We start from the raw sequence: 27,728 nt of genomic DNA, 5'->3' as shown, positions 1-27,728 counted from the left end.
ACACCTTCTCCCTCTTTCCCTTCCCTGTCTTCCCCCCACTTTGGGCTCCTGCACTCTACAGCCCAAGAAGAGCTGTTGGGCCCCACAGTGAGTTTGCCGCCCACTCTGGCCATTCCCCAGGGGCTGCCTGCAGCCTCAGGGCCGCGGGGATTGGGATGCCAACGGAGACGCTCCAACGGCAAAGGCCCAGGTCAGAGCCGCTTGGGAGGCCATGGGTCGACAGGGGAGACGGTGACGGTGAGCAACCCCCAGCACCTCCCCAACTGCCGTGCCTCCATCCCCTCCACATCCCTGCACCCCTGCACCACCTCCTCACCCTGTTTTTCCTCCGTCTTCCACTGCTGCTTGCAGGCACTTTTGGCCCCGTCTTGCCCCCGCTGCTGGAGCAGAAGCTCCTCCTGGGATTCCCTGTGTCACCCACCTGCCACCTGGGGATACGGCTCTGCCCAGGAAAAGAGTGACAGGAGAGCTTCCCACAGCCCCGTGCTCTGGACCAGATTTGCTGGCCCTTGTTTGCACACCAGCCCACAAAGTAGCCCACACTGCCACACCCCCCGCAAAGCACCCAGCCACAGCAGCCATGACGCGGTCGCCAGAACCCCCTTCCACCACTGTGCCCTCAGCAGACACACAGGGGACACCACGTGAGCCAGGACCTGGTGGATGGCCGAGAGTCGGTGCAGGGGGACCTGGCCAGCTGTGAGGACGGGCAGAGACTGAAACACCCTCAAGGGAAAGAGAAGACGTGCAAACTTCAGTTCAGGCAGTGGAAGGAAGGAACGCCTGCTCTTGCCATTTTGCTGCCTTCTATCCCATCCTCTGTGTTCACAGCTGCGGATGAGACATCTTTTCTTGAGCTCCCCAGCAGTGACCAACGTGCTGCCACACTGCCCTTCCTGGTGGCTCTGGCCGGAACTGTCTCTGTCCAAGACCACTTTGCCGTCCTGGGATCACAAGATCAGAAGATACTTGGAGAAGGGAGGCACCTCAGGAGGGTAGACAATCCAACCTCCTGCTCGGAGAGCTTTGTGCTTCACCTGACTGGATACCCGTGGCCACTTCAGGCCTCTGAGGGGAAATTTGGGAAGGCTTGGCTGTGTCTATCTCACTCCTTCCCGGTGGCCCCCACCTCTAGCTGGGCACAGGGGCATGGCCAGCAGCCCTGTACATGCAGTGGTCGTCTCTCCATTTCCCTGGACCTCCAAACGTGACCGTTAACAAGGCAATAAAAGCAGGTAGGAGATTTGGAAGAGCTTCTGCAAGACACCTATGGCGCTTTCACGTGTTCAAAGCGGGCTTTGGGAATGTATTGTGTTGATTGCTGGTGGGAGACCAGAGGAAGCTCAGTGGGATGTGCTCTACAAGACTCAGATGGGACTGTCATCATCAGTTGTAAGACACTGAGCAAACTGCCCAAATGCCCCAAGGGCACTACCGTGGCAGATTCAAGCAGCCCGGACCAACACGCCCCGAGGTTTGGGGGAAGTGGGAAAGAAGAAGGAAGGATGAAGAAAAACCATGGGTCGACCTTGCGATGCGACACAGCTTTTATTGCAGTTTGAGGGGGGGAGGCAGCTGGGAGAAGAGCAGGGCCCCGGCCAAGGGCAGCCCACGTCTCCTGGTAGCCGGCAGAGAGACAGCGAGCATCAGCTGTGCCACGGGAGCAGGCACCTAGTGCAGGTCTCTGTCGTCAGGGGGCAACAAGTCTTGAAGGGATGCTCAAGTAGGGCAGGAGGAAGGCAGAGCTGGGCCCCGAGCAGGCACGAGGCACCCAAGCTCCGGAGAGCAGCAATGCCGAAGGCATGTCCTTCCACGGAGCGTCGTGTCGGGACGTGCCAGGGGCTTTTCTGGAGCTCTCCTTCATCTGTGGCCGGACCCAGTGTGGGGCTTAGCAAGGCCCACAGTTGCCGTTGAGGTACCTGTGGCCTCGGCCCCAGCCGCCATATCCGCAACCCCCATAGCCTCCGTAGCCCCCGTAGCCTCCGTAGCCCCCATAGCCACCGTAGCCTCCATAGCCCCAAGAGCCTCCATAGCCCCCAAGGCCTCCAAAACCGCCACGGCCTCCAAAAGTGCCACCAAAGCCCCCTCCAACTCCGGGGGCTCCCGCCGAGCCAACAACGCTGTACTGCGGGAAGGAGCTGAGGATGGGCCCGGGGAAGGTGACCACCGAGGGCGGGGGCTGGATCACCACCGTGGAGTCGGGGCACTGCCGCACGCAGGGCTCGTTGCAGGTGTCAGCCAGCGGGGCCGGGGCGGCCACCCCGCAGGAAGGGGCGCACAGGCTGGAGCAGGACATCCTTGGGTTCGGGAGGTAAAGCTGCAAGACAAGGCAGAGCTCTGGCTCAGTGCAAGGCCTGATCCGAAGTCCCTCCGGCCTCTCTCACACGTGGAACCTGTGTCCCAGGGCGTGCTCGGGTTTATCTCGGCAGTCAGAGCAAAAACACGTTCCAGAGTTGAAATGCTGCTTTAGACCCCTTGCTGCCCTCATGCTCCCTGGTTCTTACTCGGCCACGGGAGGGAGGCAAAACTCCCTCATCCAAAGCAGATGGAAAATCACCGAGCTCCCAAAGGACTTGAGGGCACTGGCATACTCGGGGCATCGTACCTATGAGTTTAAATTTCCATCCTTTCCATAGTTCTGAAACAGCACCATCACATCCTCACCACGTGCTATGAAAGTGTGGTGGAGCACTCAGCAAAAGACACCTTGAGAAAGCCACTGCTGAGGAAGGAAAGGTGGAGGTAAGACTTGGACTTACCACAATGATCAGGAGAGTCAAGCGGAGGAAACTGGATAGAGGGCTGCAAAGCCCTCAGCTCTTTTATACATGTCCCAGACTGCCCGGGCCATCGGCCAAGGGGGCGGTTGCAAAAACCCCAGGTAATTATGAATTCAAGCGGACAAGCTTCCTGACACAGATAGTGATGCGAGACAACTGTGTGCCTCCTCACTGGGGACGTTGGCGTGCCAATGTGCCCTGGAGAAGAAAGAGGTGATGGGAGGGACAGACTGTGACACATCATTACATGAAAGACAAGGCGCTGCTGTAGCTGAACTCGCGGCACCAATAAACCCTGACCTGCCCCTAATCCCTCACTTTGCTTACGTAGAAGAATCCTGGGCATCTTGCAGAAGATTGCTGTGCCCCACCACGCCACACGCAGCACTCAGCAGCAGTCCAGCCACGCGCCCAGAGCCATCGGTGCCCAGCATGCCTGTGCCCGTAGGGAGCGTGGCCACATGCAGCCTGGCTCTCTGTGGGTGCTCGGCCAGCATCTCCGGGCACAGTCCTCAGTGGCCAGGTGAGTAATCAAGTCCCTCCAGAGGGGGCTCGCGGAGGACCACGCTCACAGACATGAGGCTGAAGGAGCTGACAGTGACCTGGTCGCGTTGCTGCCCTTCTGCTCCTCCATATACGTCCCCCGTCTCAGAGGTCTCCTGCGCTCTACCCCACTGCCGTGCCCATCGCGTCTCTACCAGGCCCCTGTGCGTTGGCGGTTTTGCCACACATGGCACCCGTCTCCTCTACGCTTTGCATGGCCGTCAAGTGAAACCGGGACCTAAAAAATCCCAATGCCCGCCAGAGCCTTCGGGGTGGGCAATTAGCAGAGATGCCTGCGGACCCCAAGACCGTGAGATGCGCAGCTGTTGCTGGCATTCAGAGATGGCGGGCATTTGGAAGTCACCCCGAGCGTGTGGAATGGCTTCTGCCTTTGCCCAACCTCCCGCTGCCTCTGTTTACCAGCCTGTAAAAGAGAGCTAATGACAGGCGTGATGGCTGTGCCCAGGATTGCAAAGCACTTCTGCAAGATGCCCAGGACTCTTCTACATAGGCAAAGTGGGGGATCAGGGACAGATCGGGGTTTATTGGTGGCACGAGGTCAACTACAGCACCGCCTTGTCTTTCATGTAATGACGTGTCACGGCCTGTCCCTCCCATCGCCCCTATCCTCTTCAGGGCACGTTTGCACACCAAAGTCCCCAGTGAAGAGGGATATAATTGTCTCGCTTCATTATCTGTGTCATGAAGCTTTTTCACCTGATTTCATGATTACGTGGGGTTTCCACCACCACCCCCTTGGCCGATGCCCCAGGCAGTGTGGGACACGTATAAAAGAGCTGAGGCCTTTGCAGCCCTCTATCCATCTTCCTCCACTTGACTCTCCTAATCAACTGGGTAAGTCCAGCTCTTGGAAGCCTCTTGGGGATCTCTGCCTGCCTCCCTCCATACAGCCCCTTCCCCACAGCCTGGCCTAATCCCCGGTGCCTTTTCCAGCACTCCTTGCCTGCCTGGAAGATGTCCTGCTCCAGCCTGTGCGCCCCTTCCTGCGGGGTGGCCGCCCCGGCCCCGCTGGCTGACACCTGCAACGAGCCCTGCGTGCGGCAGTGCCCCGACTCCACGGTGGTGATCCAGCCCCCGCCCTCGGTGGTCACCTTCCCCGGGCCCATCCTCAGCTCCTTCCCGCAGTACAGCGTTGTTGGCTCGGCGGGAGCCCCCGGAGTTGGAGGGGGCTTTGGTGGCACTTTTGGAGGCCGTGGCGGTTTTGGAGGCCTTGGGGGCTATGGAGGCTCTTGGGGCTATGGAGGCTACGGTGGCTATGGGGGCTACGGAGGCTACGGGGGCTACGGAGGCTATGGGGGTTGCGGATATGGCGGCTGGGGCCGAGGCCACAGGTACCTCAACGGCAACTGTGGGCCTTGCTAAGCCCCACACTGGGTCCGGCCACAGATGAAGGAGAGCTCCAGAAAAGCCCCTGGCACGTCCCGACACGACGCTCCGTGGAAGGACATGCCTTCGGCATTGCTGCTCTCCGGAGCTTGGGTGCCTCGTGCCTGCTCGGGGCCCAGCTCTGCCTTCCTCCTGCCCTGCTGATCATCCCTTCAAAGCTCGCTGACTCCCGATGACAGAGACCCGCACTAAGCGCCTGCTCCTGCGGCACGGCTGATGCTCACTCTGGCTCTGCCGGCTGCCAGGAGATGTGGGGCTGCCCTTGGCCGGGGCCCTGCTCTTCTCCCAGCTGCCTCCTCCCCTCAAACTGCAATAAAAGCTGTGTCGCATCGCAAGGTCGACCCATGGTTTTTCTTCATCCTTCCTCCATACCCAGTACCCCGAGTGGCAGCCTTGGCTCCCTGGGCCGCCCCAGCCAGCTCCCACCCGGGGCCTCGTCAGGGGCACCTGCAGGACCTGCTGTGCTTCCTCCTGCCTGCCCTTGGCAGCACGTCCCTCCACCAGCCACTCTTATGCAGCAGGGATCGTGCTCGTCTCCTTCACCAACACCTTCTCCCTCTTTCCCTTCCCTGTCTTCCCCCCACTTTGGGCTCCTGCACTCTACAGCCCAAGAAGAGCTGTTGGGCCCCACAGTGAGTTTGCCGCCCACTCTGGCCATTCCCCAGGGGCTGCCTGCAGCCTCAGGGCCGCGGGGATTGGGATGCCAACGGAGACGCTCCAACGGCAAAGGCCCAGGTCAGAGCCGCTTGGGAGGCCATGGGTCGACAGGGGAGACGGTGACGGTGAGCAACCCCCAGCACCTCCCCAACTGCCGTGCCTCCATCCCCTCCACATCCCTGCACCCCTGCACCACCTCCTCACCCTGTTTTTCCTCCGTCTTCCACTGCTGCTTGCAGGCACTTTTGGCCCCGTCTTGCCCCCGCTGCTGGAGCAGAAGCTCCTCCTGGGATTCCCTGTGTCACCCACCTGCCACCTGGGGATACGGCTCTGCCCAGGAAAAGAGTGACAGGAGAGCTTCCCACAGCCCCGTGCTCTGGACCAGATTTGCTGGCCCTTGTTTGCACACCAGCCCACAAAGTAGCCCACACTGCCACACCCCCCGCAAAGCACCCAGCCACAGCAGCCATGACGCGGTCGCCAGAACCCCCTTCCACCACTGTGCCCTCAGCAGACACACAGGGGACACCACGTGAGCCAGGACCTGGTGGATGGCCGAGAGTCGGTGCAGGGGGACCTGGCCAGCTGTGAGGACGGGCAGAGACTGAAACACCCTCAAGGGAAAGAGAAGACGTGCAAACTTCAGTTCAGGCAGTGGAAGGAAGGAACGCCTGCTCTTGCCATTTTGCTGCCTTCTATCCCATCCTCTGTGTTCACAGCTGCGGATGAGACATCTTTTCTTGAGCTCCCCAGCAGTGACCAACGTGCTGCCACACTGCCCTTCCTGGTGGCTCTGGCCGGAACTGTCTCTGTCCAAGACCACTTTGCCGTCCTGGGATCACAAGATCAGAAGATACTTGGAGAAGGGAGGCACCTCAGGAGGGTAGACAATCCAACCTCCTGCTCGGAGAGCTTTGTGCTTCACCTGACTGGATACCCGTGGCCACTTCAGGCCTCTGAGGGGAAATTTGGGAAGGCTTGGCTGTGTCTATCTCACTCCTTCCCGGTGGCCCCCACCTCTAGCTGGGCACAGGGGCATGGCCAGCAGCCCTGTACATGCAGTGGTCGTCTCTCCATTTCCCTGGACCTCCAAACGTGACCGTTAACAAGGCAACAAAAGGAGGTAATGCCTGGCATGCTGGTTTTGCAGGGGATTTGGAAGAGCTTCTGCAAGACACCTATGGCGCTTTCACGTGTTCAAAGCGGGCTTTGGGAATGTATTGTGTTGATTGCTGGTGGGAGACCAGAGGAAGCTCAGTGGGATGTGCTCTACAAGACTCAGATGGGACTGTCATCATCAGTTGTAAGACACTGAGCAAACTGCCCAAATGCCCCAAGGGCACTACCGTGGCAGATTCAAGCAGCCCGGACCAACACGCCCCGAGGTTTGGGGGAAGTGGGAAAGAAGAAGGAAGGATGAAGAAAAACCATGGGTCGACCTTGCGATGCGACACAGCTTTTATTGCAGTTTGAGGGGGGGAGGCAGCTGGGAGAAGAGCAGGGCCCCGGCCAAGGGCAGCCCACGTCTCCTGGTAGCCGGCAGAGAGACAGCGAGCATCAGCTGTGCCACGGGAGCAGGCACCTAGTGCAGGTCTCTGTCGTCAGGGGGCAACAAGTCTTGAAGGGATGCTCAAGTAGGGCAGGAGGAAGGCAGAGCTGGGCCCCGAGCAGGCACGAGGCACCCAAGCTCCGGAGAGCAGCAATGCCGAAGGCATGTCCTTCCACGGAGCGTCGTGTCGGGACGTGCCAGGGGCTTTTCTGGAGCTCTCCTTCATCTGTGGCCGGACCCAGTGTGGGGCTTAGCAAGGCCCACAGTTGCCGTTGAGGTACCTGTGGCCTCGGCCCCAGCCGCCATATCCGCAACCCCCATAGCCTCCGTAGCCCCCGTAGCCTCCGTAGCCCCCATAGCCACCGTAGCCTCCATAGCCCCAAGAGCCTCCATAGCCCCCAAGGCCTCCAAAACCGCCACGGCCTCCAAAAGTGCCACCAAAGCCCCCTCCAACTCCGGGGGCTCCCGCCGAGCCAACAACGCTGTACTGCGGGAAGGAGCTGAGGATGGGCCCGGGGAAGGTGACCACCGAGGGCGGGGGCTGGATCACCACCGTGGAGTCGGGGCACTGCCGCACGCAGGGCTCGTTGCAGGTGTCAGCCAGCGGGGCCGGGGCGGCCACCCCGCAGGAAGGGGCGCACAGGCTGGAGCAGGACATCCTTGGGTTCGGGAGGTAAAGCTGCAAGACAAGGCAGAGCTCTGGCTCAGTGCAAGGCCTGATCCGAAGTCCCTCCGGCCTCTCTCACACGTGGAACCTGTGTCCCAGGGCGTGCTCGGGTTTATCTCGGCAGTCAGAGCAAAAACACGTTCCAGAGTTGAAATGCTGCTTTAGACCCCTTGCTGCCCTCATGCTCCCTGGTTCTTACTCGGCCACGGGAGGGAGGCAAAACTCCCTCATCCAAAGCAGATGGAAAATCACCGAGCTCCCAAAGGACTTGAGGGCACTGGCATACTCGGGGCATCGTACCTATGAGTTTAAATTTCCATCCTTTCCATAGTTCTGAAACAGCACCATCACATCCTCACCACGTGCTATGAAAGTGTGGTGGAGCACTCAGCAAAAGACACCTTGAGAAAGCCACTGCTGAGGAAGGAAAGGTGGAGGTAAGACTTGGACTTACCACAATGATCAGGAGAGTCAAGCGGAGGAAACTGGATAGAGGGCTGCAAAGCCCTCAGCTCTTTTATACATGTCCCAGACTGCCCGGGCCATCGGCCAAGGGGGCGGTTGCAAAAACCCCAGGTAATTATGAATTCAAGCGGACAAGCTTCCTGACACAGATAGTGATGCGAGACAACTGTGTGCCTCCTCACTGGGGACGTTGGCGTGCCAATGTGCCCTGGAGAAGAAAGAGGTGATGGGAGGGACAGACTGTGACACATCATTACATGAAAGACAAGGCGCTGCTGTAGCTGAACTCGCGGCACCAATAAACCCTGACCTGCCCCTAATCCCTCACTTTGCTTACGTAGAAGAATCCTGGGCATCTTGCAGAAGATTGCTGTGCCCCACCACGCCACACGCAGCACTCAGCAGCAGTCCAGCCACGCGCCCAGAGCCATCGGTGCCCAGCATGCCTGTGCCCGTAGGGAGCGTGGCCACATGCAGCCTGGCTCTCTGTGGGTGCTCGGCCAGCATCTCCGGGCACAGTCCTCAGTGGCCAGGTGAGTAATCAAGTCCCTCCAGAGGGGGCTCGCGGAGGACCACGCTCACAGACATGAGGCTGAAGGAGCTGACAGTGACCTGGTCGCGTTGCTGCCCTTCTGCTCCTCCATATACGTCCCCCGTCTCAGAGGTCTCCTGCGCTCTACCCCACTGCCGTGCCCATCGCGTCTCTACCAGGCCCCTGTGCGTTGGCGGTTTTGCCACACATGGCACCCGTCTCCTCTACGCTTTGCATGGCCGTCAAGTGAAACCGGGACCTAAAAAATCCCAATGCCCGCCAGAGCCTTCGGGGTGGGCAATTAGCAGAGATGCCTGCGGACCCCAAGACCGTGAGATGCGCAGCTGTTGCTGGCATTCAGAGATGGCGGGCATTTGGAAGTCACCCCGAGCGTGTGGAATGGCTTCTGCCTTTGCCCAACCTCCCGCTGCCTCTGTTTACCAGCCTGTAAAAGAGAGCTAATGACAGGCGTGATGGCTGTGCCCAGGATTGCAAAGCACTTCTGCAAGATGCCCAGGACTCTTCTACATAGGCAAAGTGGGGGATCAGGGACAGATCGGGGTTTATTGGTGGCACGAGGTCAACTACAGCACCGCCTTGTCTTTCATGTAATGACGTGTCACGGCCTGTCCCTCCCATCGCCCCTATCCTCTTCAGGGCACGTTTGCACACCAAAGTCCCCAGTGAAGAGGGATATAATTGTCTCGCTTCATTATCTGTGTCATGAAGCTTTTTCACCTGATTTCATGATTACGTGGGGTTTCCACCACCACCCCCTTGGCCGATGCCCCAGGCAGTGTGGGACACGTATAAAAGAGCTGAGGCCTTTGCAGCCCTCTATCCATCTTCCTCCACTTGACTCTCCTAATCAACTGGGTAAGTCCAGCTCTTGGAAGCCTCTTGGGGATCTCTGCCTGCCTCCCTCCATACAGCCCCTTCCCCACAGCCTGGCCTAATCCCCGGTGCCTTTTCCAGCACTCCTTGCCTGCCTGGAAGATGTCCTGCTCCAGCCTGTGCGCCCCTTCCTGCGGGGTGGCCGCCCCGGCCCCGCTGGCTGACACCTGCAACGAGCCCTGCGTGCGGCAGTGCCCCGACTCCACGGTGGTGATCCAGCCCCCGCCCTCGGTGGTCACCTTCCCCGGGCCCATCCTCAGCTCCTTCCCACAGTACAGCGTTGTTGGCTCGGCGGGAGCCCCCGGAGTTGGAGGGGGCTTTGGTGGCACTTTTGGAGGCCGTGGCGGTTTTGGAGGCCTTGGGGGCTATGGAGGCTCTTGGGGCTATGGAGGCTACGGTGGCTATGGGGGCTACGGAGGCTACGGGGGCTACGGAGGCTATGGGGGTTGCGGATATGGCGGCTGGGGCCGAGGCCACAGGTACCTCAACGGCAACTGTGGGCCTTGCTAAGCCCCACACTGGGTCCGGCCACAGATGAAGGAGAGCTCCAGAAAAGCCCCTGGCACGTCCCGACACGACGCTCCGTGGAAGGACATGCCTTCGGCATTGCTGCTCTCCGGAGCTTGGGTGCCTCGTGCCTGCTCGGGGCCCAGCTCTGCCTTCCTCCTGCCCTGCTGATCATCCCTTCAAAGCTCGCTGACTCCCGATGACAGAGACCCGCACTAAGCGCCTGCTCCTGCGGCACGGCTGATGCTCACTCTGGCTCTGCCGGCTGCCAGGAGATGTGGGGCTGCCCTTGGCCGGGGCCCTGCTCTTCTCCCAGCTGCCTCCTCCCCTCAAACTGCAATAAAAGCTGTGTCGCATCGCAAGGTCGACCCATGGTTTTTCTTCATCCTTCCTCCATACCCAGTACCCCGAGTGGCAGCCTTGGCTCCCTGGGCCGCCCCAGCCAGCTCCCACCCGGGGCCTCGTCAGGGGCACCTGCAGGACCTGCTGTGCTTCCTCCTGCCTGCCCTTGGCAGCACGTCCCTCCACCAGCCACTCTTATGCAGCAGGGATCGTGCTCGTCTCCTTCACCAACACCTTCTCCCTCTTTCCCTTCCCTGTCTTCCCCCCACTTTGGGCTCCTGCACTCTACAGCCCAAGAAGAGCTGTTGGGCCCCACAGTGAGTTTGCCGCCCACTCTGGCCATTCCCCAGGGGCTGCCTGCAGCCTCAGGGCCGCGGGGATTGGGATGCCAACGGAGACGCTCCAACGGCAAAGGCCCAGGTCAGAGCCGCTTGGGAGGCCATGGGTCGACAGGGGAGACGGTGACGGTGAGCAACCCCCAGCACCTCCCCAACTGCCGTGCCTCCATCCCCTCCACATCCCTGCACCCCTGCACCACCTCCTCACCCTGTTTTTCCTCCGTCTTCCACTGCTGCTTGCAGGCACTTTTGGCCCCGTCTTGCCCCCGCTGCTGGAGCAGAAGCTCCTCCTGGGATTCCCTGTGTCACCCACCTGCCACCTGGGGATACGGCTCTGCCCAGGAAAAGAGTGACAGGAGAGCTTCCCACAGCCCCGTGCTCTGGACCAGATTTGCTGGCCCTTGTTTGCACACCAGCCCACAAAGTAGCCCACACTGCCACACCCCCCGCAAAGCACCCAGCCACAGCAGCCATGACGCGGTCGCCAGAACCCCCTTCCACCACTGTGCCCTCAGCAGACACACAGGGGACACCACGTGAGCCAGGACCTGGTGGATGGCCGAGAGTCGGTGCAGGGGGACCTGGCCAGCTGTGAGGACGGGCAGAGACTGAAACACCCTCAAGGGAAAGAGAAGACGTGCAAACTTCAGTTCAGGCAGTGGAAGGAAGGAACGCCTGCTCTTGCCATTTTGCTGCCTTCTATCCCATCCTCTGTGTTCACAGCTGCGGATGAGACATCTTTTCTTGAGCTCCCCAGCAGTGACCAACGTGCTGCCACACTGCCCTTCCTGGTGGCTCTGGCCGGAACTGTCTCTGTCCAAGACCACTTTGCCGTCCTGGGATCACAAGATCAGAAGATACTTGGAGAAGGGAGGCACCTCAGGAGGGTAGACAATCCAACCTCCTGCTCGGAGAGCTTTGTGCTTCACCTGACTGGATACCCGTGGCCACTTCAGGCCTCTGAGGGGAAATTTGGGAAGGCTTGGCTGTGTCTATCTCACTCCTTCCCGGTGGCCCCCACCTCTAGCTGGGCACAGGGGCATGGCCAGCAGCCCTGTACATGCAGTGGTCGTCTCTCCATTTCCCTGGACCTCCAAACGTGACCGTTAACAAGGCAATAAAAGCAGGTAGGAGATTTGGAAGAGCTTCTGCAAGACACCTATGGCGCTTTCACGTGTTCAAAGCGGGCTTTGGGAATGTATTGTGTTGATTGCTGGTGGGAGACCAGAGGAAGCTCAGTGGGATGTGCTCTACAAGACTCAGATGGGACTGTCATCATCAGTTGTAAGACACTGAGCAAACTGCCCAAATGCCCCAAGGGCACTACCGTGGCAGATTCAAGCAGCCCGGACCAACACGCCCCGAGGTTTGGGGGAAGTGGGAAAGAAGAAGGAAGGATGAAGAAAAACCATGGGTCGACCTTGCGATGCGACACAGCTTTTATTGCAGTTTGAGGGGGGGAGGCAGCTGGGAGAAGAGCAGGGCCCCGGCCAAGGGCAGCCCACGTCTCCTGGTAGCCGGCAGAGAGACAGCGAGCATCAGCTGTGCCACGGGAGCAGGCACCTAGTGCAGGTCTCTGTCATCAGGGGGCAACAAGTCTTGAAGGGATGCTCAAGTAGGGCAGGAGGAAGGCAGAGCTGGGCCCCGAGCAGGCACGAGGCACCCAAGCTCCGGAGAGCAGCAATGCCGAAGGCATGTCCTTCCACGGAGCGTCGTGTCGGGACGTGCCAGGGGCTTTTCTGGAGCTCTCCTTCATCTGTGGCCGGACCCAGTGTGGGGCTTAGCAAGGCCCACAGTTGCCGTTGAGGTACCTGTGGCCTCGGCCCCAGCCGCCATATCCGCAACCCCCATAGCCTCCGTAGCCCCCGTAGCCTCCGTAGCCCCCATAGCCACCGTAGCCTCCATAGCCCCAAGAGCCTCCATAGCCCCCAAGGCCTCCAAAACCGCCACGGCCTCCAAAAGTGCCACCAAAGCCCCCTCCAACTCCGGGGGCTCCCGCCGAGCCAACAACGCTGTACTGCGGGAAGGAGCTGAGGATGGGCCCGGGGAAGGTGACCACCGAGGGCGGGGGCTGGATCACCACCGTGGAGTCGGGGCACTGCCGCACGCAGGGCTCGTTGCAGGTGTCAGCCAGCGGGGCCGGGGCGGCCACCCCGCAGGAAGGGGCGCACAGGCTGGAGCAGGACATCCTTGGGTTCGGGAGGTAAAGCTGCAAGACAAGGCAGAGCTCTGGCTCAGTGCAAGGCCTGATCCGAAGTCCCTCCGGCCTCTCTCACACGTGGAACCTGTGTCCCAGGGCGTGCTCGGGTTTATCTCGGCAGTCAGAGCAAAAACACGTTCCAGAGTTGAAATGCTGCTTTAGACCCCTTGCTGCCCTCATGCTCCCTGGTTCTTACTCGGCCACGGGAGGGAGGCAAAACTCCCTCATCCAAAGCAGATGGAAAATCACCGAGCTCCCAAAGGACTTGAGGGCACTGGCATACTCGGGGCATCGTACCTATGAGTTTAAATTTCCATCCTTTCCATAGTTCTGAAACAGCACCATCACATCCTCACCACGTGCTATGAAAGTGTGGTGGAGCACTCAGCAAAAGACACCTTGAGAAAGCCACTGCTGAGGAAGGAAAGGTGGAGGTAAGACTTGGACTTACCACAATGATCAGGAGAGTCAAGCGGAGGAAACTGGATAGAGGGCTGCAAAGCCCTCAGCTCTTTTATACATGTCCCAGACTGCCCGGGCCATCGGCCAAGGGGGCGGTTGCAAAAACCCCAGGTAATTATGAATTCAAGCGGACAAGCTTCCTGACACAGATAGTGATGCGAGACAACTGTGTGCCTCCTCACTGGGGACGTTGGCGTGCCAATGTGCCCTGGAGAAGAAAGAGGTGATGGGAGGGACAGACTGTGACACATCATTACATGAAAGACAAGGCGCTGCTGTAGCTGAACTCGCGGCACCAATAAACCCTGACCTGCCCCTAATCCCTCACTTTGCTTACGTAGAAGAATCCTGGGCATCTTGCAGAAGATTGCTGTGCCCCACCACGCCACACGCAGCACTCAGCAGCAGTCCAGCCACGCGCCCAGAGCCATCGGTGCCCAGCATGCCTGTGCCCGTAGGGAGCGTGGCCACATGCAGCCTGGCTCTCTGTGGGTGCTCGGCCAGCATCTCCGGGCACAGTCCTCAGTGGCCAGGTGAGTAATCAAGTCCCTCCAGAGGGGGCTCGCGGAGGACCACGCTCACAGACATGAGGCTGAAGGAGCTGACAGTGACCTGGTCGCGTTGCTGCCCTTCTGCTCCTCCATATACGTCCCCCGTCTCAGAGGTCTCCTGCGCTCTACCCCACTGCCGTGCCCATCGCGTCTCTACCAGGCCCCTGTGCGTTGGCGGTTTTGCCACACATGGCACCCGTCTCCTCTACGCTTTGCATGGCCGTCAAGTGAAACCGGGACCTAAAAAATCCCAATGCCCGCCAGAGCCTTCGGGGTGGGCAATTAGCAGAGATGCCTGCGGACCCCAAGACCGTGAGATGCGCAGCTGTTGCTGGCATTCAGAGATGGCGGGCATTTGGAAGTCACCCCGAGCGTGTGGAATGGCTTCTGCCTTTGCCCAACCTCCCGCTGCCTCTGTTTACCAGCCTGTAAAAGAGAGCTAATGACAGGCGTGATGGCTGTGCCCAGGATTGCAAAGCACTTCTGCAAGATGCCCAGGACTCTTCTACATAGGCAAAGTGGGGGATCAGGGACAGATCGGGGTTTATTGGTGGCACGAGGTCAACTACAGCACCGCCTTGTCTTTCATGTAATGACGTGTCACGGCCTGTCCCTCCCATCGCCCCTATCCTCTTCAGGGCACGTTTGCACACCAAAGTCCCCAGTGAAGAGGGATATAATTGTCTCGCTTCATTATCTGTGTCATGAAGCTTTTTCACCTGATTTCATGATTACGTGGGGTTTCCACCACCACCCCCTTGGCCGATGCCCCAGGCAGTGTGGGACACGTATAAAAGAGCTGAGGCCTTTGCAGCCCTCTATCCATCTTCCTCCACTTGACTCTCCTAATCAACTGGGTAAGTCCAGCTCTTGGAAGCCTCTTGGGGATCTCTGCCTGCCTCCCTCCATACAGCCCCTTCCCCACAGCCTGGCCTAATCCCCGGTGCCTTTTCCAGCACTCCTTGCCTGCCTGGAAGATGTCCTGCTCCAGCCTGTGCGCCCCTTCCTGCGGGGTGGCCGCCCCGGCCCCGCTGGCTGACACCTGCAACGAGCCCTGCGTGCGGCAGTGCCCCGACTCCACGGTGGTGATCCAGCCCCCGCCCTCGGTGGTCACCTTCCCCGGGCCCATCCTCAGCTCCTTCCCGCAGTACAGCGTTGTTGGCTCGGCGGGAGCCCCCGGAGTTGGAGGGGGCTTTGGTGGCACTTTTGGAGGCCGTGGCGGTTTTGGAGGCCTTGGGGGCTATGGAGGCTCTTGGGGCTATGGAGGCTACGGTGGCTATGGGGGCTACGGAGGCTACGGGGGCTACGGAGGCTATGGGGGTTGCGGATATGGCGGCTGGGGCCGAGGCCACAGGTACCTCAACGGCAACTGTGGGCCTTGCTAAGCCCCACACTGGGTCCGGCCACAGATGAAGGAGAGCTCCAGAAAAGCCCCTGGCACGTCCCGACACGACGCTCCGTGGAAGGACATGCCTTCGGCATTGCTGCTCTCCGGAGCTTGGGTGCCTCGTGCCTGCTCGGGGCCCAGCTCTGCCTTCCTCCTGCCCTGCTGATCATCCCTTCAAAGCTCGCTGACTCCCGATGACAGAGACCCGCACTAAGCGCCTGCTCCTGCGGCACGGCTGATGCTCACTCTGGCTCTGCCGGCTGCCAGGAGATGTGGGGCTGCCCTTGGCCGGGGCCCTGCTCTTCTCCCAGCTGCCTCCTCCCCTCAAACTGCAATAAAAGCTGTGTCGCATCGCAAGGTCGACCCATGGTTTTTCTTCATCCTTCCTCCATACCCAGTACCCCGAGTGGCAGCCTTGGCTCCCTGGGCCGCCCCAGCCAGCTCCCACCCGGGGCCTCGTCAGGGGCACCTGCAGGACCTGCTGTGCTTCCTCCTGCCTGCCCTTGGCAGCACGTCCCTCCACCAGCCACTCTTATGCAGCAGGGATCGTGCTCGTCTCCTTCACCAACACCTTCTCCCTCTTTCCCTTCCCTGTCTTCCCCCCACTTTGGGCTCCTGCACTCTACAGCCCAAGAAGAGCTGTTGGGCCCCACAGTGAGTTTGCCGCCCACTCTGGCCATTCCCCAGGGGCTGCCTGCAGCCTCAGGGCCGCGGGGATTGGGATGCCAACGGAGACGCTCCAACGGCAAAGGCCCAGGTCAGAGCCGCTTGGGAGGCCATGGGTCGACAGGGGAGACGGTGACGGTGAGCAACCCCCAGCACCTCCCCAACTGCCGTGCCTCCATCCCCTCCACATCCCTGCACCCCTGCACCACCTCCTCACCCTGTTTTTCCTCCGTCTTCCACTGCTGCTTGCAGGCACTTTTGGCCCCGTCTTGCCCCCGCTGCTGGAGCAGAAGCTCCTCCTGGGATTCCCTGTGTCACCCACCTGCCACCTGGGGATACGGCTCTGCCCAGGAAAAGAGTGACAGGAGAGCTTCCCACAGCCCCGTGCTCTGGACCAGATTTGCTGGCCCTTGTTTGCACACCAGCCCACAAAGTAGCCCACACTGCCACACCCCCCGCAAAGCACCCAGCCACAGCAGCCATGACGCGGTCGCCAGAACCCCCTTCCACCACTGTGCCCTCAGCAGACACACAGGGGACACCACGTGAGCCAGGACCTGGTGGATGGCCGAGAGTCGGTGCAGGGGGACCTGGCCAGCTGTGAGGACGGGCAGAGACTGAAACACCCTCAAGGGAAAGAGAAGACGTGCAAACTTCAGTTCAGGCAGTGGAAGGAAGGAACGCCTGCTCTTGCCATTTTGCTGCCTTCTATCCCATCCTCTGTGTTCACAGCTGCGGATGAGACATCTTTTCTTGAGCTCCCCAGCAGTGACCAACGTGCTGCCACACTGCCCTTCCTGGTGGCTCTGGCCGGAACTGTCTCTGTCCAAGACCACTTTGCCGTCCTGGGATCACAAGATCAGAAGATACTTGGAGAAGGGAGGCACCTCAGGAGGGTAGACAATCCAACCTCCTGCTCGGAGAGCTTTGTGCTTCACCTGACTGGATACCCGTGGCCACTTCAGGCCTCTGAGGGGAAATTTGGGAAGGCTTGGCTGTGTCTATCTCACTCCTTCCCGGTGGCCCCCACCTCTAGCTGGGCACAGGGGCATGGCCAGCAGCCCTGTACATGCAGTGGTCGTCTCTCCATTTCCCTGGACCTCCAAACGTGACCGTTAACAAGGCAACAAAAGGAGGTAATGCCTGGCATGCTGGTTTTGCAGGGGATTTGGAAGAGCTTCTGCAAGACACCTATGGCGCTTTCACGTGTTCAAAGCGGGCTTTGGGAATGTATTGTGTTGATTGCTGGTGGGAGACCAGAGGAAGCTCAGTGGGATGTGCTCTACAAGACTCAGATGGGACTGTCATCATCAGTTGTAAGACACTGAGCAAACTGCCCAAATGCCCCAAGGGCACTACCGTGGCAGATTCAAGCAGCCCGGACCAACACGCCCCGAGGTTTGGGGGAAGTGGGAAAGAAGAAGGAAGGATGAAGAAAAACCATGGGTCGACCTTGCGATGCGACACAGCTTTTATTGCAGTTTGAGGGGGGGAGGCAGCTGGGAGAAGAGCAGGGCCCCGGCCAAGGGCAGCCCACGTCTCCTGGTAGCCGGCAGAGAGACAGCGAGCATCAGCTGTGCCACGGGAGCAGGCACCTAGTGCAGGTCTCTGTCGTCAGGGGGCAACAAGTCTTGAAGGGATGCTCAAGTAGGGCAGGAGGAAGGCAGAGCTGGGCCCCGAGCAGGCACGAGGCACCCAAGCTCCGGAGAGCAGCAATGCCGAAGGCATGTCCTTCCACGGAGCGTCGTGTCGGGACGTGCCAGGGGCTTTTCTGGAGCTCTCCTTCATCTGTGGCCGGACCCAGTGTGGGGCTTAGCAAGGCCCACAGTTGCCGTTGAGGTACCTGTGGCCTCGGCCCCAGCCGCCATATCCGCAACCCCCATAGCCTCCGTAGCCCCCGTAGCCTCCGTAGCCCCCATAGCCACCGTAGCCTCCATAGCCCCAAGAGCCTCCATAGCCCCCAAGGCCTCCAAAACCGCCACGGCCTCCAAAAGTGCCACCAAAGCCCCCTCCAACTCCGGGGGCTCCCGCCGAGCCAACAACGCTGTACTGCGGGAAGGAGCTGAGGATGGGCCCGGGGAAGGTGACCACCGAGGGCGGGGGCTGGATCACCACCGTGGAGTCGGGGCACTGCCGCACGCAGGGCTCGTTGCAGGTGTCAGCCAGCGGGGCCGGGGCGGCCACCCCGCAGGAAGGGGCGCACAGGCTGGAGCAGGACATCCTTGGGTTCGGGAGGTAAAGCTGCAAGACAAGGCAGAGCTCTGGCTCAGTGCAAGGCCTGATCCGAAGTCCCTCCGGCCTCTCTCACACGTGGAACCTGTGTCCCAGGGCGTGCTCGGGTTTATCTCGGCAGTCAGAGCAAAAACACGTTCCAGAGTTGAAATGCTGCTTTAGACCCCTTGCTGCCCTCATGCTCCCTGGTTCTTACTCGGCCACGGGAGGGAGGCAAAACTCCCTCATCCAAAGCAGATGGAAAATCACCGAGCTCCCAAAGGACTTGAGGGCACTGGCATACTCGGGGCATCGTACCTATGAGTTTAAATTTCCATCCTTTCCATAGTTCTGAAACAGCACCATCACATCCTCACCACGTGCTATGAAAGTGTGGTGGAGCACTCAGCAAAAGACACCTTGAGAAAGCCACTGCTGAGGAAGGAAAGGTGGAGGTAAGACTTGGACTTACCACAATGATCAGGAGAGTCAAGCGGAGGAAACTGGATAGAGGGCTGCAAAGCCCTCAGCTCTTTTATACATGTCCCAGACTGCCCGGGCCATCGGCCAAGGGGGCGGTTGCAAAAACCCCAGGTAATTATGAATTCAAGCGGACAAGCTTCCTGACACAGATAGTGATGTGAGACAACTGTGTGCCTCCTCACTGGGGACGTTGGCGTGCCAATGTGCCCTGGAGAAGAAAGAGGTGATGGGAGGGACAGACTGTGACACATCATTACATGAAAGACAAGGCGCTGCTGTAGCTGAACTCGCGGCACCAATAAACCCTGACCTGCCCCTAATCCCTCACTTTGCTTACGTAGAAGAATCCTGGGCATCTTGCAGAAGATTGCTGTGCCCCACCACGCCACACGCAGCACTCAGCAGCAGTCCAGCCACGCGCCCAGAGCCATCGGTGCCCAGCATGCCTGTGCCCGTAGGGAGCGTGGCCACATGCAGCCTGGCTCTCTGTGGGTGCTCGGCCAGCATCTCCGGGCACAGTCCTCAGTGGCCAGGTGAGTAATCAAGTCCCTCCAGAGGGGGCTCGCGGAGGACCACGCTCACAGACATGAGGCTGAAGGAGCTGACAGTGACCTGGTCGCGTTGCTGCCCTTCTGCTCCTCCATATACGTCCCCCGTCTCAGAGGTCTCCTGCGCTCTACCCCACTGCCGTGCCCATCGCGTCTCTACCAGGCCCCTGTGCGTTGGCGGTTTTGCCACACATGGCACCCGTCTCCTCTACGCTTTGCATGGCCGTCAAGTGAAACCGGGACCTAAAAAATCCCAATGCCCGCCAGAGCCTTCGGGGTGGGCAATTAGCAGAGATGCCTGCGGACCCCAAGACCGTGAGATGCGCAGCTGTTGCTGGCATTCAGAGATGGCGGGCATTTGGAAGTCACCCCGAGCGTGTGGAATGGCTTCTGCCTTTGCCCAACCTCCCGCTGCCTCTGTTTACCAGCCTGTAAAAGAGAGCTAATGACAGGCGTGATGGCTGTGCCCAGGATTGCAAAGCACTTCTGCAAGATGCCCAGGACTCTTCTACATAGGCAAAGTGGGGGATCAGGGACAGATCGGGGTTTATTGGTGGCACGAGGTCAACTACAGCACCGCCTTGTCTTTCATGTAATGACGTGTCACGGCCTGTCCCTCCCATCGCCCCTATCCTCTTCAGGGCACGTTTGCACACCAAAGTCCCCAGTGAAGAGGGATATAATTGTCTCGCTTCATTATCTGTGTCATGAAGCTTTTTCACCTGATTTCATGATTACGTGGGGTTTCCACCACCACCCCCTTGGCCGATGCCCCAGGCAGTGTGGGACACGTATAAAAGAGCTGAGGCCTTTGCAGCCCTCTATCCATCTTCCTCCACTTGACTCTCCTAATCAACTGGGTAAGTCCAGCTCTTGGAAGCCTCTTGGGGATCTCTGCCTGCCTCCCTCCATACAGCCCCTTCCCCACAGCCTGGCCTAATCCCCGGTGCCTTTTCCAGCACTCCTTGCCTGCCTGGAAGATGTCCTGCTCCAGCCTGTGCGCCCCTTCCTGCGGGGTGGCCGCCCCGGCCCCGCTGGCTGACACCTGCAACGAGCCCTGCGTGCGGCAGTGCCCCGACTCCACGGTGGTGATCCAGCCCCCGCCCTCGGTGGTCACCTTCCCCGGGCCCATCCTCAGCTCCTTCCCGCAGTACAGCGTTGTTGGCTCGGCGGGAGCCCCCGGAGTTGGAGGGGGCTTTGGTGGCACTTTTGGAGGCCGTGGCGGTTTTGGAGGCCTTGGGGGCTATGGAGGCTCTTGGGGCTATGGAGGCTACGGTGGCTATGGGGGCTACGGAGGCTACGGGGGCTACGGAGGCTATGGGGGTTGCGGATATGGCGGCTGGGGCCGAGGCCACAGGTACCTCAACGGCAACTGTGGGCCTTGCTAAGCCCCACACTGGGTCCGGCCACAGATGAAGGAGAGCTCCAGAAAAGCCCCTGGCACGTCCCGACACGACGCTCCGTGGAAGGACATGCCTTCGGCATTGCTGCTCTCCGGAGCTTGGGTGCCTCGTGCCTGCTCGGGGCCCAGCTCTGCCTTCCTCCTGCCCTGCTGATCATCCCTTCAAAGCTCGCTGACTCCCGATGACAGAGACCCGCACTAAGCGCCTGCTCCTGCGGCACGGCTGATGCTCACTCTGGCTCTGCCGGCTGCCAGGAGATGTGGGGCTGCCCTTGGCCGGGGCCCTGCTCTTCTCCCAGCTGCCTCCTCCCCTCAAACTGCAATAAAAGCTGTGTCGCATCGCAAGGTCGACCCATGGTTTTTCTTCATCCTTCCTCCATACCCAGTACCCCGAGTGGCAGCCTTGGCTCCCTGGGCCGCCCCAGCCAGCTCCCACCCGGGGCCTCGTCAGGGGCACCTGCAGGACCTGCTGTGCTTCCTCCTGCCTGCCCTTGGCAGCACGTCCCTCCACCAGCCACTCTTATGCAGCAGGGATCGTGCTCGTCTCCTTCACCAACACCTTCTCCCTCTTTCCCTTCCCTGTCTTCCCCCCACTTTGGGCTCCTGCACTCTACAGCCCAAGAAGAGCTGTTGGGCCCCACAGTGAGTTTGCCGCCCACTCTGGCCATTCCCCAGGGGCTGCCTGCAGCCTCAGGGCCGCGGGGATTGGGATGCCAACGGAGACGCTCCAACGGCAAAGGCCCAGGTCAGAGCCGCTTGGGAGGCCATGGGTCGACAGGGGAGACGGTGACGGTGAGCAACCCCCAGCACCTCCCCAACTGCCGTGCCTCCATCCCCTCCACATCCCTGCACCCCTGCACCACCTCCTCACCCTGTTTTTCCTCCGTCTTCCACTGCTGCTTGCAGGCACTTTTGGCCCCGTCTTGCCCCCGCTGCTGGAGCAGAAGCTCCTCCTGGGATTCCCTGTGTCACCCACCTGCCACCTGGGGATACGGCTCTGCCCAGGAAAAGAGTGACAGGAGAGCTTCCCACAGCCCCGTGCTCTGGACCAGATTTGCTGGCCCTTGTTTGCACACCAGCCCACAAAGTAGCCCACACTGCCACACCCCCCGCAAAGCACCCAGCCACAGCAGCCATGACGCGGTCGCCAGAACCCCCTTCCACCACTGTGCCCTCAGCAGACACACAGGGGACACCACGTGAGCCAGGACCTGGTGGATGGCCGAGAGTCGGTGCAGGGGGACCTGGCCAGCTGTGAGGACGGGCAGAGACTGAAACACCCTCAAGGGAAAGAGAAGACGTGCAAACTTCAGTTCAGGCAGTGGAAGGAAGGAACGCCTGCTCTTGCCATTTTGCTGCCTTCTATCCCATCCTCTGTGTTCACAGCTGCGGATGAGACATCTTTTCTTGAGCTCCCCAGCAGTGACCAACGTGCTGCCACACTGCCCTTCCTGGTGGCTCTGGCCGGAACTGTCTCTGTCCAAGACCACTTTGCCGTCCTGGGATCACAAGATCAGAAGATACTTGGAGAAGGGAGGCACCTCAGGAGGGTAGACAATCCAACCTCCTGCTCGGAGAGCTTTGTGCTTCACCTGACTGGATACCCGTGGCCACTTCAGGCCTCTGAGGGGAAATTTGGGAAGGCTTGGCTGTGTCTATCTCACTCCTTCCCGGTGGCCCCCACCTCTAGCTGGGCACAGGGGCATGGCCAGCAGCCCTGTACATGCAGTGGTCGTCTCTCCATTTCCCTGGACCTCCAAACGTGACCGTTAACAAGGCAACAAAAGGAGGTAATGCCTGGCATGCTGGTTTTGCAGGGGATTTGGAAGAGCTTCTGCAAGACACCTATGGCGCTTTCACGTGTTCAAAGCGGGCTTTGGGAATGTATTGTGTTGATTGCTGGTGGGAGACCAGAGGAAGCTCAGTGGGATGTGCTCTACAAGACTCAGATGGGACTGTCATCATCAGTTGTAAGACACTGAGCAAACTGCCCAAATGCCCCAAGGGCACTACCGTGGCAGATTCAAGCAGCCCGGACCAACACGCCCCGAGGTTTGGGGGAAGTGGGAAAGAAGAAGGAAGGATGAAGAAAAACCATGGGTCGACCTTGCGATGCGACACAGCTTTTATTGCAGTTTGAGGGGGGGAGGCAGCTGGGAGAAGAGCAGGGCCCCGGCCAAGGGCAGCCCACGTCTCCTGGTAGCCGGCAGAGAGACAGCGAGCATCAGCTGTGCCACGGGAGCAGGCACCTAGTGCAGGTCTCTGTCGTCAGGGGGCAACAAGTCTTGAAGGGATGCTCAAGTAGGGCAGGAGGAAGGCAGAGCTGGGCCCCGAGCAGGCACGAGGCACCCAAGCTCCGGAGAGCAGCAATGCCGAAGGCATGTCCTTCCACGGAGCGTCGTGTCGGGACGTGCCAGGGGCTTTTCTGGAGCTCTCCTTCATCTGTGGCCGGACCCAGTGTGGGGCTTAGCAAGGCCCACAGTTGCCGTTGAGGTACCTGTGGCCTCGGCCCCAGCCGCCATATCCGCAACCCCCATAGCCTCCGTAGCCCCCGTAGCCTCCGTAGCCCCCATAGCCACCGTAGCCTCCATAGCCCCAAGAGCCTCCATAGCCCCCAAGGCCTCCAAAACCGCCACGGCCTCCAAAAGTGCCACCAAAGCCCCCTCCAACTCCGGGGGCTCCCGCCGAGCCAACAACGCTGTACTGCGGGAAGGAGCTGAGGATGGGCCCGGGGAAGGTGACCACCGAGGGCGGGGGCTGGATCACCACCGTGGAGTCGGGGCACTGCCGCACGCAGGGCTCGTTGCAGGTGTCAGCCAGCGGGGCCGGGGCGGCCACCCCGCAGGAAGGGGCGCACAGGCTGGAGCAGGACATCCTTGGGTTCGGGAGGTAAAGCTGCAAGACAAGGCAGAGCTCTGGCTCAGTGCAAGGCCTGATCCGAAGTCCCTCCGGCCTCTCTCACACGTGGAACCTGTGTCCCAGGGCGTGCTCGGGTTTATCTCGGCAGTCAGAGCAAAAACACGTTCCAGAGTTGAAATGCTGCTTTAGACCCCTTGCTGCCCTCATGCTCCCTGGTTCTTACTCGGCCACGGGAGGGAGGCAAAACTCCCTCATCCAAAGCAGATGGAAAATCACCGAGCTCCCAAAGGACTTGAGGGCACTGGCATACTCGGGGCATCGTACCTATGAGTTTAAATTTCCATCCTTTCCATAGTTCTGAAACAGCACCATCACATCCTCACCACGTGCTATGAAAGTGTGGTGGAGCACTCAGCAAAAGACACCTTGAGAAAGCCACTGCTGAGGAAGGAAAGGTGGAGGTAAGACTTGGACTTACCACAATGATCAGGAGAGTCAAGCGGAGGAAACTGGATAGAGGGCTGCAAAGCCCTCAGCTCTTTTATACATGTCCCAGACTGCCCGGGCCATCGGCCAAGGGGGCGGTTGCAAAAACCCCAGGTAATTATGAATTCAAGCGGACAAGCTTCCTGACACAGATAGTGATGCGAGACAACTGTGTGCCTCCTCACTGGGGACGTTGGCGTGCCAATGTGCCCTGGAGAAGAAAGAGGTGATGGGAGGGACAGACTGTGACACATCATTACATGAAAGACAAGGCGCTGCTGTAGCTGAACTCGCGGCACCAATAAACCCTGACCTGCCCCTAATCCCTCACTTTGCTTACGTAGAAGAATCCTGGGCATCTTGCAGAAGATTGCTGTGCCCCACCACGCCACACGCAGCACTCAGCAGCAGTCCAGCCACGCGCCCAGAGCCATCGGTGCCCAGCATGCCTGTGCCCGTAGGGAGCGTGGCCACATGCAGCCTGGCTCTCTGTGGGTGCTCGGCCAGCATCTCCGGGCACAGTCCTCAGTGGCCAGGTGAGTAATCAAGTCCCTCCAGAGGGGGCTCGCGGAGGACCACGCTCACAGACATGAGGCTGAAGGAGCTGACAGTGACCTGGTCGCGTTGCTGCCCTTCTGCTCCTCCATATACGTCCCCCGTCTCAGAGGTCTCCTGCGCTCTACCCCACTGCCGTGCCCATCGCGTCTCTACCAGGCCCCTGTGCGTTGGCGGTTTTGCCACACATGGCACCCGTCTCCTCTACGCTTTGCATGGCCGTCAAGTGAAACCGGGACCTAAAAAATCCCAATGCCCGCCAGAGCCTTCGGGGTGGGCAATTAGCAGAGATGCCTGCGGACCCCAAGACCGTGAGATGCGCAGCTGTTGCTGGCATTCAGAGATGGCGGGCATTTGGAAGTCACCCCGAGCGTGTGGAATGGCTTCTGCCTTTGCCCAACCTCCCGCTGCCTCTGTTTACCAGCCTGTAAAAGAGAGCTAATGACAGGCGTGATGGCTGTGCCCAGGATTGCAAAGCACTTCTGCAAGATGCCCAGGACTCTTCTACATAGGCAAAGTGGGGGATCAGGGACAGATCGGGGTTTATTGGTGGCACGAGGTCAACTACAGCACCGCCTTGTCTTTCATGTAATGACGTGTCACGGCCTGTCCCTCCCATCGCCCCTATCCTCTTCAGGGCACGTTTGCACACCAAAGTCCCCAGTGAAGAGGGATATAATTGTCTCGCTTCATTATCTGTGTCATGAAGCTTTTTCACCTGATTTCATGATTACGTGGGGTTTCCACCACCACCCCCTTGGCCGATGCCCCAGGCAGTGTGGGACACGTATAAAAGAGCTGAGGCCTTTGCAGCCCTCTATCCATCTTCCTCCACTTGACTCTCCTAATCAACTGGGTAAGTCCAGCTCTTGGAAGCCTCTTGGGGATCTCTGCCTGCCTCCCTCCATACAGCCCCTTCCCCACAGCCTGGCCTAATCCCCGGTGCCTTTTCCAGCACTCCTTGCCTGCCTGGAAGATGTCCTGCTCCAGCCTGTGCGCCCCTTCCTGCGGGGTGGCCGCCCCGGCCCCGCTGGCTGACACCTGCAACGAGCCCTGCGTGCGGCAGTGCCCCGACTCCACGGTGGTGATCCAGCCCCCGCCCTCGGTGGTCACCTTCCCCGGGCCCATCCTCAGCTCCTTCCCGCAGTACAGCGTTGTTGGCTCGGCGGGAGCCCCCGGAGTTGGAGGGGGCTTTGGTGGCACTTTTGGAGGCCGTGGCGGTTTTGGAGGCCTTGGGGGCTATGGAGGCTCTTGGGGCTATGGAGGCTACGGTGGCTATGGGGGCTACGGAGGCTACGGGGGCTACGGAGGCTATGGGGGTTGCGGATATGGCGGCTGGGGCCGAGGCCACAGGTACCTCAACGGCAACTGTGGGCCTTGCTAAGCCCCACACTGGGTCCGGCCACAGATGAAGGAGAGCTCCAGAAAAGCCCCTGGCACGTCCCGACACGACGCTCCGTGGAAGGACATGCCTTCGGCATTGCTGCTCTCCGGAGCTTGGGTGCCTCGTGCCTGCTCGGGGCCCAGCTCTGCCTTCCTCCTGCCCTGCTGATCATCCCTTCAAAGCTCGCTGACTCCCGATGACAGAGACCCGCACTAAGCGCCTGCTCCTGCGGCACGGCTGATGCTCACTCTGGCTCTGCCGGCTGCCAGGAGATGTGGGGCTGCCCTTGGCCGGGGCCCTGCTCTTCTCCCAGCTGCCTCCTCCCCTCAAACTGCAATAAAAGCTGTGTCGCATCGCAAGGTCGACCCATGGTTTTTCTTCATCCTTCCTCCATACCCAGTACCCCGAGTGGCAGCCTTGGCTCCCTGGGCCGCCCCAGCCAGCTCCCACCCGGGGCCTCGTCAGGGGCACCTGCAGGACCTGCTGTGCTTCCTCCTGCCTGCCCTTGGCAGCACGTCCCTCCACCAGCCACTCTTATGCAGCAGGGATCGTGCTCGTCTCCTTCACCAACACCTTCTCCCTCTTTCCCTTCCCTGTCTTCCCCCCACTTTGGGCTCCTGCACTCTACAGCCCAAGAAGAGCTGTTGGGCCCCACAGTGAGTTTGCCGCCCACTCTGGCCATTCCCCAGGGGCTGCCTGCAGCCTCAGGGCCGCGGGGATTGGGATGCCAACGGAGACGCTCCAACGGCAAAGGCCCAGGTCAGAGCCGCTTGGGAGGCCATGGGTCGACAGGGGAGACGGTGACGGTGAGCAACCCCCAGCACCTCCCCAACTGCCGTGCCTCCATCCCCTCCACATCCCTGCACCCCTGCACCACCTCCTCACCCTGTTTTTCCTCCGTCTTCCACTGCTGCTTGCAGGCACTTTTGGCCCCGTCTTGCCCCCGCTGCTGGAGCAGAAGCTCCTCCTGGGATTCCCTGTGTCACCCACCTGCCACCTGGGGATACGGCTCTGCCCAGGAAAAGAGTGACAGGAGAGCTTCCCACAGCCCCGTGCTCTGGACCAGATTTGCTGGCCCTTGTTTGCACACCAGCCCACAAAGTAGCCCACACTGCCACACCCCCCGCAAAGCACCCAGCCACAGCAGCCATGACGCGGTCGCCAGAACCCCCTTCCACCACTGTGCCCTCAGCAGACACACAGGGGACACCACGTGAGCCAGGACCTGGTGGATGGCCGAGAGTCGGTGCAGGGGGACCTGGCCAGCTGTGAGGACGGGCAGAGACTGAAACACCCTCAAGGGAAAGAGAAGACGTGCAAACTTCAGTTCAGGCAGTGGAAGGAAGGAACGCCTGCTCTTGCCATTTTGCTGCCTTCTATCCCATCCTCTGTGTTCACAGCTGCGGATGAGACATCTTTTCTTGAGCTCCCCAGCAGTGACCAACGTGCTGCCACACTGCCCTTCCTGGTGGCTCTGGCCGGAACTGTCTCTGTCCAAGACCACTTTGCCGTCCTGGGATCACAAGATCAGAAGATACTTGGAGAAGGGAGGCACCTCAGGAGGGTAGACAATCCAACCTCCTGCTCGGAGAGCTTTGTGCTTCACCTGACTGGATACCCGTGGCCACTTCAGGCCTCTGAGGGGAAATTTGGGAAGGCTTGGCTGTGTCTATCTCACTCCTTCCCGGTGGCCCCCACCTCTAGCTGGGCACAGGGGCATGGCCAGCAGCCCTGTACATGCAGTGGTCGTCTCTCCATTTCCCTGGACCTCCAAACGTGACCGTTAACAAGGCAATAAAAGCAGGTAGGAGATTTGGAAGAGCTTCTGCAAGACACCTATGGCGCTTTCACGT

General features: G+C 60.1%; 10 protein-coding genes across 10 annotated transcripts; 5 read left to right on the top strand and 5 right to left on the bottom strand.

Annotated features, from left to right (window-relative positions):
• Window positions 1-1,806: 1,806 nt before the first annotated feature.
• LOC138687130 (claw keratin-like) lies at window positions 1,807-3,146 on the bottom strand. Its single transcript, XM_069793104.1, has one exon. It carries the CDS (start codon window positions 2,294-2,296, stop codon window positions 1,889-1,891), a length of 408 nt encoding a protein of 135 aa, XP_069649205.1. The 5' UTR covers window positions 2,297-3,146; the 3' UTR covers window positions 1,807-1,888.
• A 505-nt stretch (window positions 3,147-3,651) lies between these two features.
• LOC138687129 (claw keratin-like) lies at window positions 3,652-4,788 on the top strand. Its single transcript, XM_069793103.1, has one exon. The coding sequence runs from the start codon at window positions 4,299-4,301 to the stop codon at window positions 4,704-4,706; it is 408 nt and encodes a 135-aa protein (XP_069649204.1). The 5' UTR covers window positions 3,652-4,298; the 3' UTR covers window positions 4,707-4,788.
• Window positions 4,789-7,104: 2,316 nt separating this feature from the next.
• On the bottom strand, window positions 7,105-8,444 carry LOC138687128 (claw keratin-like). The gene has a single exon (XM_069793102.1). The coding sequence runs from the start codon at window positions 7,592-7,594 to the stop codon at window positions 7,187-7,189; it is 408 nt and encodes a 135-aa protein (XP_069649203.1). The 5' UTR covers window positions 7,595-8,444; the 3' UTR covers window positions 7,105-7,186.
• Window positions 8,445-8,949: 505 nt separating this feature from the next.
• Window positions 8,950-10,004, top strand: LOC138687127 (claw keratin-like). Its single transcript, XM_069793101.1, has one exon. It carries the CDS (start codon window positions 9,597-9,599, stop codon window positions 10,002-10,004), a length of 408 nt encoding a protein of 135 aa, XP_069649202.1. The 5' UTR covers window positions 8,950-9,596.
• A 2,375-nt stretch (window positions 10,005-12,379) lies between these two features.
• LOC138687126 (claw keratin-like) lies at window positions 12,380-13,719 on the bottom strand. The gene has a single exon (XM_069793100.1). It carries the CDS (start codon window positions 12,867-12,869, stop codon window positions 12,462-12,464), a length of 408 nt encoding a protein of 135 aa, XP_069649201.1. The 5' UTR covers window positions 12,870-13,719; the 3' UTR covers window positions 12,380-12,461.
• Window positions 13,720-14,224: 505 nt separating this feature from the next.
• Window positions 14,225-15,361, top strand: LOC138687125 (claw keratin-like). Its single transcript, XM_069793098.1, has one exon. The coding sequence runs from the start codon at window positions 14,872-14,874 to the stop codon at window positions 15,277-15,279; it is 408 nt and encodes a 135-aa protein (XP_069649199.1). The 5' UTR covers window positions 14,225-14,871; the 3' UTR covers window positions 15,280-15,361.
• A 2,316-nt stretch (window positions 15,362-17,677) lies between these two features.
• Window positions 17,678-18,720, bottom strand: LOC138687124 (claw keratin-like). The gene has a single exon (XM_069793097.1). The coding sequence runs from the start codon at window positions 18,165-18,167 to the stop codon at window positions 17,760-17,762; it is 408 nt and encodes a 135-aa protein (XP_069649198.1). The 5' UTR covers window positions 18,168-18,720; the 3' UTR covers window positions 17,678-17,759.
• An 802-nt stretch (window positions 18,721-19,522) lies between these two features.
• On the top strand, window positions 19,523-20,659 carry LOC138687123 (claw keratin-like). The gene has a single exon (XM_069793096.1). It carries the CDS (start codon window positions 20,170-20,172, stop codon window positions 20,575-20,577), a length of 408 nt encoding a protein of 135 aa, XP_069649197.1. The 5' UTR covers window positions 19,523-20,169; the 3' UTR covers window positions 20,578-20,659.
• A 2,316-nt stretch (window positions 20,660-22,975) lies between these two features.
• On the bottom strand, window positions 22,976-24,315 carry LOC138687122 (claw keratin-like). The gene has a single exon (XM_069793095.1). It carries the CDS (start codon window positions 23,463-23,465, stop codon window positions 23,058-23,060), a length of 408 nt encoding a protein of 135 aa, XP_069649196.1. The 5' UTR covers window positions 23,466-24,315; the 3' UTR covers window positions 22,976-23,057.
• Window positions 24,316-24,820: 505 nt separating this feature from the next.
• LOC138687121 (claw keratin-like) lies at window positions 24,821-25,957 on the top strand. The gene has a single exon (XM_069793094.1). The coding sequence runs from the start codon at window positions 25,468-25,470 to the stop codon at window positions 25,873-25,875; it is 408 nt and encodes a 135-aa protein (XP_069649195.1). The 5' UTR covers window positions 24,821-25,467; the 3' UTR covers window positions 25,876-25,957.
• The last annotated feature ends 1,771 nt before the right edge of the window (window positions 25,958-27,728 follow it).

This window comes from Haliaeetus albicilla, chromosome 10 (genome assembly GCF_947461875.1).
Source record: "Haliaeetus albicilla chromosome 10, bHalAlb1.1, whole genome shotgun sequence".
Lineage (NCBI taxonomy): Eukaryota > Metazoa > Chordata > Aves > Accipitriformes > Accipitridae > Haliaeetus > Haliaeetus albicilla.
The sequence above is the reverse complement of the archived record's forward strand: the minus strand, read 5'-3'. Positions and strand labels throughout refer to the sequence as shown.

What these genes read in the sequence shown, in the direction of transcription:
- LOC138687130 (XM_069793104.1), bottom strand. Translation starts at nt 2,296, where the DNA reads ATGTCCTGCTCCAGCCTGTGCGCCCCTTCCTGCGGGGTGGCCGCCCCG.
- LOC138687129 (XM_069793103.1), top strand. Translation starts at nt 4,299, where the DNA reads ATGTCCTGCTCCAGCCTGTGCGCCCCTTCCTGCGGGGTGGCCGCCCCG.
- LOC138687128 (XM_069793102.1), bottom strand. Translation starts at nt 7,594, where the DNA reads ATGTCCTGCTCCAGCCTGTGCGCCCCTTCCTGCGGGGTGGCCGCCCCG.
- LOC138687127 (XM_069793101.1), top strand. Translation starts at nt 9,597, where the DNA reads ATGTCCTGCTCCAGCCTGTGCGCCCCTTCCTGCGGGGTGGCCGCCCCG.
- LOC138687126 (XM_069793100.1), bottom strand. Translation starts at nt 12,869, where the DNA reads ATGTCCTGCTCCAGCCTGTGCGCCCCTTCCTGCGGGGTGGCCGCCCCG.
- LOC138687125 (XM_069793098.1), top strand. Translation starts at nt 14,872, where the DNA reads ATGTCCTGCTCCAGCCTGTGCGCCCCTTCCTGCGGGGTGGCCGCCCCG.
- LOC138687124 (XM_069793097.1), bottom strand. Translation starts at nt 18,167, where the DNA reads ATGTCCTGCTCCAGCCTGTGCGCCCCTTCCTGCGGGGTGGCCGCCCCG.
- LOC138687123 (XM_069793096.1), top strand. Translation starts at nt 20,170, where the DNA reads ATGTCCTGCTCCAGCCTGTGCGCCCCTTCCTGCGGGGTGGCCGCCCCG.
- LOC138687122 (XM_069793095.1), bottom strand. Translation starts at nt 23,465, where the DNA reads ATGTCCTGCTCCAGCCTGTGCGCCCCTTCCTGCGGGGTGGCCGCCCCG.
- LOC138687121 (XM_069793094.1), top strand. Translation starts at nt 25,468, where the DNA reads ATGTCCTGCTCCAGCCTGTGCGCCCCTTCCTGCGGGGTGGCCGCCCCG.